The 10,532-nt window shown below is 45.5% G+C and overlaps 1 protein-coding gene across 3 annotated transcripts in view; it reads right to left on the bottom strand.

Moving 5' to 3' along the window:
• Nucleotides 1-2,333: 2,333 nt before the first annotated feature.
• The window catches only part of C2cd2 (C2 calcium dependent domain containing 2), a 73,221-nt gene continuing 65,022 nt past the window's right edge, over nucleotides 2,334-10,532 (bottom strand). For 2 of the 3 annotated variants that reach the window (XM_041673291.1, XM_041673292.1), the window contains one exon: nucleotides 2,334-6,538. In XM_041673291.1, coding sequence (XP_041529225.1) covers nucleotides 6,318-6,538 — 221 coding nt within the window. In that variant the 3' untranslated portion in view covers nucleotides 2,334-6,317. The remainder of the gene's footprint in view (nucleotides 6,539-10,532) is intronic. The other variant, XM_041673293.1, reaches the window with a different exon arrangement.

The raw sequence follows: 10,532 nt of genomic DNA, 5'->3' as shown, positions 1-10,532 counted from the left end.
CTGTGGAGATGACTCTGGGGAAGTGCTTGCTGTGCAAACATGGGGCAGAAGTTTGAATCCCAGCACCCATGTAAAAACACACAAACAAGGCTCTGCATGCCTGCAGCCCCAGCACTAGAGCCGTGTATGGGGCAGGATGGAGACAGGAACACTGGGGCTTCTTGTCCATCCCAGGACTAGGTTCAATAAGACCCTGTCTCAAGGGAATAAGGTAGAAAGTGATAGCGGACATCGGCATGCTCTTTTGGCCTCCATGAACACAAGCAAGAACACGTGTGTAGACACACACACACCAGGATACTTCTTTACAGATAAAGAGGGAAATCTAATCAAGAAGGTAATTCCAACTATGTGCACAGCATTGAGTTCCACTTGATAGCATCCATAGCTAAAAGGCAAGATTAGAGTGCAAGAAAAGCCAGATTAAACTAGTCCTTAATCTCTGCATTTAACCCAGGCAGAGTTGGGGAGTGGAGGCCATAGTATGTCAATAGCACCAACAGAGAGAGGCCACACTTTTGAATCTGTTACATTCAGGATGACTTGGAAATGTTCATTGTGGGCAGCCGTAGCACAGAGCTGTGCTGTGCAGTGGTCAGAGGATAAACCCGCAAGAGTCTGGCCTGGTGTCTTCTCTTCAAGGAGGTTACTATGTGGTTATTCACCTTGGTGTCGAGCCTGTGAGTCACCCTGCATGCTCCCTTTTTATGAAGCACTGGTTGATATATACCTAGAGCACCCTGCACTTGTAGGTATGTCTGACGTCCAAACAATATGTTACCTACATTCCCTCCAGCATCTAACTCAGTCCTGACATGAGGTGAATGGGACAGGATGGGTGGAAGCCGCTAGCTGATACCCATCCTCATGACAGTGATATTTTTGATGGGAAGAAAGATGAGTCACAGAAGTAGAGCCTGACAGATGGGGGACTAGCCATGGCAGGCAGCTGTCCTTGTGGGCCCTTGGTAGCCCTTCATGAAAAGTCAGAGCCTGAAGGTGTGAATTCTAAAGTGGCCAAGGGTAGCTGGTGTGGATTAACCCAGGCAGGGAAGATGGACTGTCAGGAACCCAGAATTCCTCTGGAGGTGCCAGCAGAGATCAGCCTGGACAGCTGGTAAATTCTGACAAGTCCTCTAGTCCTCTCTTCGAATGTAATCACAAAACAGACCTTAGTTTGAAAAAGTTTGGAGTATTTGAACCCTTGATCTCCAGTTGATGTTGCTGTTTGGGAAGGCCATGGAGCCTTTAAGACTGAGATTCTCAGCCTTCCTAATGCTGCAACCCTTTAATACAGTTCCTCATGTTATTGTGACCCCAGACATAAAATTGTTTTTGTTGCTACTTCATAACTAATTTTGCCATTTTTATGGATCATAATGTAAATATCTATGTTTTCTAGTGGTCTCAGGCAACCCCTGTGAAAGGGTCATTCAACCCCCGAAAGGGGTTTGACTAACACGTTGAGAACCACTGCTTTAAGAGGTACAGCCCTGCTGAAGGAAGTACTCCACTGGGCTTTCAGGGTTTATAGCCTTGCCTCACTTCCTGTTCAGATTTCTGTGTGAATAAAAATGTGATCGGCTAACTTCACACTCCTGCCCACGATGCCTTCCCCGCCATAATGGACTCTCATCCCTCTGGAACTATGAGCCAAAATAAACCCTTTCGTCCCTAAACTGCTTTTTGTCAAGGTATTTTTATTACAGCGACGACATCTCCACAATAGAAGCCCCCTTTGATGCAGAAAATGGATGGGGCTTGGCTCAGGAGTGGCTGGCTACCTTGCGTGCTGTCCCATAGGAAAGCAGGCTGAAGTAGAGCTGAAGAGTGAGGGCTTCTGAGAGTGTGACCTGTGGTTTCCCTGGTGGTTCCTCAGTGCAGCACAGCTCCAAAGACAATGCTTTTGTTTGTGCCTGTGGCCGGGCAAAGTGAAGGAGACCACAGAAACTGAAGAACACAAAGGGGATGAGATGCAGGGACAAGGCTGCCTCAATCCCACCCCAGAAACCATTGCCAGATCCTGTGCATGCATAAACACTGTCACATACCCATGGCTAAACTGTTACCTATTCCCTCCGCTCTCATCTGGGATACCGATAGCAGGGACCCAGACTGATGAACGCTCCCCAGCCTTCACGCCCCAAACGTGTCTCACAGGCCATGTCAGCACTGCTTTGGGGGACCTGGCCCAAGATAGATCCTGGCTTGCAGCACCCACAATTCATCACTCCCCAGAAGGTTTCTGAAGCTGCTAAAATCCTACAGTAAATTTTACCCCCAGCCTTGGTGGAACTCAATAGCACACAAAATATAGGAACACGAGGATGAAAAGTCCATTGACAGGAATGAGGGTCAAAGAAGGTATCCGTGTGTATTTTCAGTCAGTTGCCAGTCATACAAAGGGACAAAGGATGGTAGCAATTCAAATATTAGAGAAGCCCCTGGTACTCTCAGGACAACCCAGGACTTGGAAACCAGTCAGTTCAATGTTTTCCATGAGCACATTTATTTCTTGAGAGGTCAGTAGAGTTGCAGCCATGTCTCGCTGCCTAGGGTGGTGCAGGGTGACAACCACATCCAAAGTGCTGCAACAAATACAATCATTGTCACAGATGCCAGTTGCTACTCACCAGCATCAGGCTCACCGCACACCTGGGAAGCCTTTACTTTTATTCTTTTTGCAGTAGAGGTTTGACATGACAGTGGGCAGAAAACTATGGCTTACAGCCCGGGGATAATCACATCTCCTCTCCATCAGCAAAGTGAACCAGGCAGCTTCGTGATTCCAATACTTATTTATACACAGAACAGGGACATTTTACATGAATAGCCAGAGGTGATGGAAGCTTGCACTGCTGGTTTGAATAGTGTCTTTGTCTCCATGTAGGTGCTTTGGTCCTCAGGTCTTGGCCTGTTGAGATGGTGGGGACAGTGCCTGTCATCAGGGTCAGTACCCACACCTGTTTCTGTGTGACAGAGACACGTTTTCCTTCCACCAACTATCAACTTGTACTTTAAAAGTTGAAGATTGACAGCCCTGAGCTTATTAACCAAAAAAAAAAAAAAAACCACCACTTTGGGTGGCAGCAATATGAATTAATCTTTCCCTTTCTGCTTGAGAAGAACATTTGCAACTCTTTTCTGTAAATGTGGCCAGGGAAAACCCAAGCAAAAATCTGATTTGGAACTGGTCAGCAGTAAATAGCCTGCTTCCTTCCACAGCCAGGAAGCAGGGCTGGTTTTGAACTTAAACTAAAATTTAAAATAAAGTGCTTTGTCTAAATCCTCTTGCTCATAGTAGGTTTTCAACCAGAGCAAGAGCCCTAGTTTTGTTACTGCTACACCAACATCACACACAAACAGTTCTATTTAGTCCTTGCATGAAGGGCAGGGGAAATGTGGCCATCTCACTCCAGCCAACCTGAGATCTGCTTCTAGATTTACAGACACCTGAATTAGTGTTCATGAGAAATTTCTTTAAAACTAGGACTCTGCCATAAATCAAGACAGAACCTGAAGCCACAACAGAATGCAGTGGAGATAGTAGGACAGAGGTGACTTACACATGTGTGCTGTGGGCAACTGGTACATAATCTTAGGACATTCGTCTCAGCCCTATACCATGAAGAAACAGAAGAGGATAAACAGCTTGGAGAGGAGACTTCACAGTACAAGGAAGGTCCTGAAGCCACCTGTTGTGTCCCCCATCTCTGCACCCTCTGCTGTGATGGTGTTCTCAATTAGCAAAGGCTGCTCAATGGAGACCCTACAGGACAGGTCTTAGATGTGGGTAGGGCACCAGGAGCAGGATGCTCACAGGGTCATTTGGAAGCTAGGATGGCTAAAAACCATTTGTTCTTTTTTGTTGTCATTGCTGATAGAGGAAGTATAACCTAAAATTCTGATGCCTTCACACTTGAAAAACTGAACATAAATATCAAAACCAATCAAACCAACAAAATCTGCATAAGCTGAGCATCTCTCACACAAAAGTCTAAACCTCAAAACTCTGTGTGTACCATAGTGTCCAAAGAGCTTCATATTTCTGAAACTTTTATATGTGGGATTCAGGGATGCTCAGATGGTAAAAACTTATCAAGATATTCCCAGATCCAAAAGGTGTCTCAAATTCTCCTGGCCCCACACATGTTAGATGAGGGCTACAACCCCACACTGAAAATACAGCATCAAAATCAGAATTCCTGACACACCACAGTCTCTGGGAATGGACAGCTATGTGTCACAATTCTGTGCACTGTATGGAATATCAACACTTCAAGTAAAGCACAGCAGTTAAATCACATCCATTCCCAAAAAGAGTACTGGGGGTTACTGGCTTTGGGAACCAATTTGGTACTGATAGCTCCATTCTGGAAATTTGCAGTGACTTAACAAAAGGTGAAAATATACTAAAATGTCTCTTCAAAGTCACCTAAAAACCACCTGAGATTCTTCCAGGTTCTTTTTCTTCTATTTTTGTTGCTGTTTTTAGAAGGGGGTCTCATGTAGCCCAGGCTGGCTTAGAAGCTAACATCTTCCTTTCTTCACCTTCTAAATGCTGGGATTACAGGCCTACACAACCACACCCATCAAGAATTTTCAAATTCATTTTAATTCTATGTTTATTTGGAAGTAAAATTCACTGGGCCTAGTGGCTTAGGCCTGTACTTCCAGCTACCTGAGAGACGAAGGCAGGAGGACCAGAGTTTCAAGGTATGATTGGGCTACAGAACGAATTACAAGGCAGCCCAGCTAACTTCATAATAATAAAAAAGTAAAAAGAGGGCCAGGGAAATAGTTCAGTAGAGAAGGGCTTGTCCAGTGTGCAAAAAGCCACAGGTTTAATCCCCAGGACAGAGTAACTGGAGAGAAAGAAAGAAAAAGGATTTCTAATACGGGTTTCTAATCTCTCTTGCTAAAATGGGGGGGGGGGAGAACATATTCCTATAATTTTGGCTTTCATAGACATCTTTGGTCAACAACAGTGACTTTGCCCCTGATATTTCTAATGAATAGAAGAGGCCAGAAGGAGTTTCCTGACTTCATATCAGTGACAGAACTCAGGTTTTCCTGTCAGCCCTTCCATTGTTATAGGAAGAAAACGGATGTTATTAACGGGTCAAAACATGCCAAGAACAGTGGCTCTGGAGGGCTGTGAGACCCAGGGAATCTACAGTGCCAGGCACACAGACAGGGACACTACCTTATGGATACAGGGGATACTGAACCCAGGTGCCAACTTTATCATTTTCCCACAGTAAAGAAAAACCAGGATACCTCAAGATGTGACCAGAAGTCCCTGAGTTCTCAAGAGCCCATAAAAAGAATCCCTGCAAGTTTGGCCCATTGTTATAAAACTTCTATGCCTAACACTAACTGGCACCCAAGATACAGAATAATTTCTTCAGTTGCCCTAAAAGTTCCTTGTTTTGGCCGTTGACTATATTTGGCAAGAACCATGTATGTGTGTGATCATGTCCTATAAGATATCAGTCATTGCTCCCAATGTCAGCCTCGGCATATTTGAGCTTAGTGTGCTGCCTGTGCCATGGGAAAAAACAGAACCCTAGCATAAGAAATAAACATATCTGAATTTCTACACCTCTACCTGCATGAAGGCTCAAGTAAACCTGGAAGTGTCTGGCATAATCTGCATAGGACACATTTAGTGTTTGCATAAGTTTTTAACGTCTATGGCTAATATCAAAAGCGAACACCTTCTAATACTTGTCAAAGCATATCTTTTTCCTATTATAATTTCTTCATGGCTCAAAAATCCTGCCTGTATCTATACCACTGCCCCCCCCCCCCCCCCGGGCCAGATGCACTATTTAATTCTAAATAGCAAGATATGTGAGGTGGCCATTCTGCTCATAGCAACAGCCCACAGCCCACCTTTCCCTCATGCCATGGTCCAGACATGAACCCTAATAGTCCCTGAAGGAGAGAGGAAGAAGTAGGTGGACTGGGATCCCTCCTGCCTACTATCAATAGTCCATCAGAGCACACATCCTTTACTGATGTAAATATCTATCTTATAGTCCACCTCAATACTCGGATTACATGGTGACAGCTCGAGCCAGGTGTTCTCCCTGAATATCTGCTGGCAAACTGGACGGCATTATCAGCCGTCTTCGGGGAAGTGTCCTGGACAAACAGGCAGATTTTTTTTTTCCCTTTAAAAATCAAGATTATTGAGAGAAAAAAAAAAAACCAAGCTAGACAAAGCACGCATCCGATGGGACTGGTTCCTGCTCTTCTGGTGGGGGTCTTTGTGGTCCCATTCTCCAGCTCTGATGATGGGGTAACACGAGCTACGTGCAGGGCTCACTGGTGGCTCCATTCACGGTGTGTTTGCCTCTGTGCCTGGTAAGCAGCTTCTTGTTCAGGAGCCGGCTGAGGGTTGCCCCCTTCTTCTGCCTCCCCTCCGGCTGCTGCAGGAATACCAAGTCGTTATGTGACTGGCTCATGCCTGGGTCTTTCTGCTGGTGTCGCCGGCGGAAGAAGAGCTTGGCACTTTTCCTTAGAATTCCTCCTGCAAGAGGGGAGCACAGGAGTGGTCAGGGCTGTGGGAGAATGAACCCAGGCCAAGGGGGAAGCAAAGTTCCCAGACACCTGTACAACCTGTAACAAAACCAGGCACTCCCTCAAGGAATGGCCACTGCCCACAGAGGCAGAGTTAAAGTAAGACCCTTATAACAGCAAGACTAGCAAGCCTGCACTGTCGAGTCGGTGGGCTGGGGGTCCCTTATGACCCCTCCCCTTTACTAGGAACTCTGTGATAAATAAGCAAGGCCATCCTGTATGCCCAGGAATGAAGGATATGTTTCTAACAGCAAGCTTAGAGCCCTGTAAATCATGGAGCTTGTGTTCTTAATACAGTATTGTTCTTTGAGGAATAAGGTTTATTTTTAAAAATTAACTCTAGATCATTCTTTAGACTTGCACAAGGATATTATATCTATTTTATCTACCAGTCTGTTCATACGCTCACCCACTCACCCACACTAGACTAAGTCATATGAAACTTGTTAGTGGACCATTTTCAACCTAGAAAGTCTCATGCTAGGCTGAGAATGGAACTTAGTAGTAAAGTACTTGCCTAGCGTGCATAAGGTCCTGGGTTCAATTCCCAGCACACATTCACCCAACAATGAAAATAGTAAAAACAAAGAAAAAGAAGTGGGCAAGACAAAATGAAAAGAAGCCCTGGATTTTGTTTGGTTCAACTCCTTGGCACAGATGCCGAGTATGGTGTATGGGACAGAAAACAGGAAGCCAAGAGTGGTAGCACCTGTGGGGTTAAAACAGTCCCTGAAAGTCAAGCGCAGGCACAGTGCAGATGAGAGGAAGCTCAACATCACCTTTTCACCAATTAGTTTAGCATCCTATTAACCCAGGCCCAGCAAGGCCAGGGGCAGTGCCAAGCTAGCCCATGAAGTTCATTATTGTTTGCTTCAAGGAGTTGTGTTCAAAAGAGAAGCCTGGCCGGGCGGTGGTGGCGCACGCCTTTAATCCCAGCACTCAGGAGGCAGAGGCAGGCAGATCTCTGTGAGTTCGAGGCCAGCCTGGTCTACAAGAGCTAGCTCCAGGACAGGAACCAAAATGCTACGGAGAAACCCTGTCTCGAAAATCCAAAAAAAAAAAAAAAAAAAGAGAAGTCTGGCCACGAAGCCAGGGAGATCTGTCCTAAATTTGACGGTTTGTTTGGCATATGAGCCACATTCAGCAATCCTGATACACATACATGGCCTCCTGTGTTGCTCACGGATGGGGGAAAAGCATGCATGTGCTTCTGTACATGAAACACATGCCAACATGTTAGCATCTGAGGGTGGGGAGGAGACCTGGTAGGGATCTCCTTATCATCCATATTCACAATGGAGAAAGAAGCTGGTTGCTTTAAAAAGCCACCTTGGCTCGAAAAACCAAAAAAAAAAAAAAAAAAAGCCACCTTGGGTGGGTGGGGTGTACTTTAATCCCAGTACTAGGGAGACAAGGGCAGGCAGACCTCTGAGTTAGAGGCTAGCCTAGTATACAGAGCAAGTTCTATGACAGCCAGGGCTACAAAGGGAAACCCCAAATCACAAACAAACCACAAAAACAAAACAAATAAAAGATCCCCCAAAACAAACAAACAGTCACCATGGCAGCCTGACTTTAGTAATGAGTTTTCCTTGTCCTGTTGGCAGAAGCAGAAAAGCTGGACTGCCTCAGAGGAGTAAGCTAATTTAATCTGCACAAATTTGCCAGAAAATGTTTAAAAACCTCTCCTTTAACAAACAAATTGCTTGTCATGAAGCGAGTTAGGACAGAGTTTCACATTTATCCCAGAGCAATTGCTAGGGTCTGGGGATGCTGGAAAGAGAAGGAAAAGGAGGTAAACATGGTCAAGCAAACAACTCTGCTCCAAGCCACAGCCTGGTGTTGCCACAGGTGAGAGGGATTGTTCCTAGAGAGAGTCTCGGCTCTGAGGAAGAGGCCAATCACCAGTTAGTGTTTGGATGGCTGGGTACTAACCTCCAGCTGGGCATGACTGGAGCGGGTTCGTGCATGAATACAAAGACACTCGTGTAGGTAATTCTCTCATATCAAAAGCATGAGGCAGGCAGAGAACCAAGCTCTAGGCATAGGCCCTCCTGGCTTTGAGTGGTTTCCAAGCTCTAGGTTACCTGGGCTAGAGGTGGGAAGGAGGGTCTGTGAGGATTTCAGACTTACAAGCACCTCCTAGATTTTGTTCTAGGTTAGCTTTGGAGTTCCCAAAGAGCACAAACAGCGGGGGGACTCACACTTGAAGTAGAGGAGGTTGGAGGGTAAAAGGAAGCCTGAGAAAAAGAACATAATAATCCATGCGCTGTGCCAACTGTAGACCCCAGAACCCTTGGTAGGACGGACTCTGCATGTCCCTGGACTGAAGCCTAGCCTGGGGTGGGGACTGTATTTTAGAACAGTATAGTGCTATGAGCTGAACTGTGTTGTTCTCAAGTTCCTGTGTTGAACTCCTAGCCCCCAGAATCTCAGAATGTACCCTTTGGAGATGGAGTCATTCCAGAGGTGATCAAATTAAAAGGGGATAATTAAGATGGGCCTAATAAAACATTCCTGATGTCTGGTGGCCTTATGAGAAAGGGAAATTTGAAGAGACACAGAGAGAAAATGATGCAGAGGACAGGAGGTAAAGATAGAGATATCTATAAGGCAAGGAAGACCACAAACTGTTGCAAAGCCCTGAAGCTAGGAAAGGCCAGAGCAGTTTCTTCCTCCTGTCTTCAGAAGAAGCCAGTTCATTCGACACTCCAATCTCAGGTTTGTATAGAAATAAAAGATCATAAAGCTACCATTTAAGACAACACAGGTACCTCACTCACAAGGGACAAACATGGATTCGTCCAGGTTAAGGCAGGAAGTCAGACCATGAAGACAGGCACAGGGTGACTATATTCAAACAGCTTTTTAAAATTATCTTTATTTCAAACAGTTTTAAAAGGTAATCGTCACACTTCCTGGCCATCACTACAATTTCCTCAAGAGAAACTGCAGCATAAATACCTAACGTCAAATTCCGGCCCTGAAGTGTCAAAGACTTTCAACAAGATTGTAAGACTGACTGACTTGAGGGTCTTAAGTATTATTGTTTCTCAGCTGTTTGGCTAAGATCAACTGCAGAAAGATATAGAAGGAAGAAAAAGGAAGGCTTTAAGTGTGTGTTTGTTGTGATCTCTACAAATTGTCCAAGGTTTAAGCTGCAGTATGCATTCAGCAGACGCGCACCAGTTCTCGGGTCCCACACCATGATGCGGCCTATAGCAATGTTGTTTTCTGTTCTTCCAGCCTCCCTCATGATCGCTGCAGTCCCTCTGCTGGTGTGCTAAACTTCACTTTCCAGCATCCGTCAGAAATGGATGCTATCCTATGCTATGCACTGACATGACAATCTTCCTGCATTGGTTTGTAAGACCTTGGAAATTATGACTTCTATGAGGATGACATGGTCTTCCAGTCTGAAGGGAATTCCTTTGATATGGGTGTTGATACTGTCTCAGCAGGCTTGCACTCTCAAGTCTGGGGGAACCTTCACTGCATTGGAGAAGCGACTATTCGGGTCCCACAATGACATATGTCTGGGCCTAAGGTGAGCTGGCTCCTGAAACCAGTGTTCCCAGGTCTAGCTTTTCTGTGCTGCTAGGGGAAGGGTCTGGCCTTGAATGTCAATGGGACCCACCCTTGAGAAATGGCTGCCAGGTGTCTAGAGCAAAGGGTGCCTCATGGTCTCAGGGAGGAGCATATAGACACAGTGGGCAGATCAAGGCACTGGCATGGCCTTTGGCAGGATTCCAGAAGAATCCTGTCTCCAAAGAAGGATACCAGGATGTGGGGAGGATGGGACATTCCAACAAAAAAAGTTCATTTGTGACTTGAGGAATAACTCAAATAAGTTCTCTCTCTCTCTCTCTCTCTCTCTCTCTCTCTCTCTCTCTCTCTCTCTGTGTGTGTGTGTGTGTGTGTGTGTGTGTTCAAACTTTCATTTG

Source organism: Microtus oregoni, unplaced genomic scaffold (genome assembly GCF_018167655.1).
Source record: "Microtus oregoni isolate MIOR12 unplaced genomic scaffold, Mior012 000023F_ref0000262, whole genome shotgun sequence".
Lineage (NCBI taxonomy): Eukaryota > Metazoa > Chordata > Mammalia > Rodentia > Cricetidae > Microtus > Microtus oregoni.
Note: the sequence above shows the minus strand (reverse complement) of the source record. Positions and strands in the feature narration are given on the sequence as shown.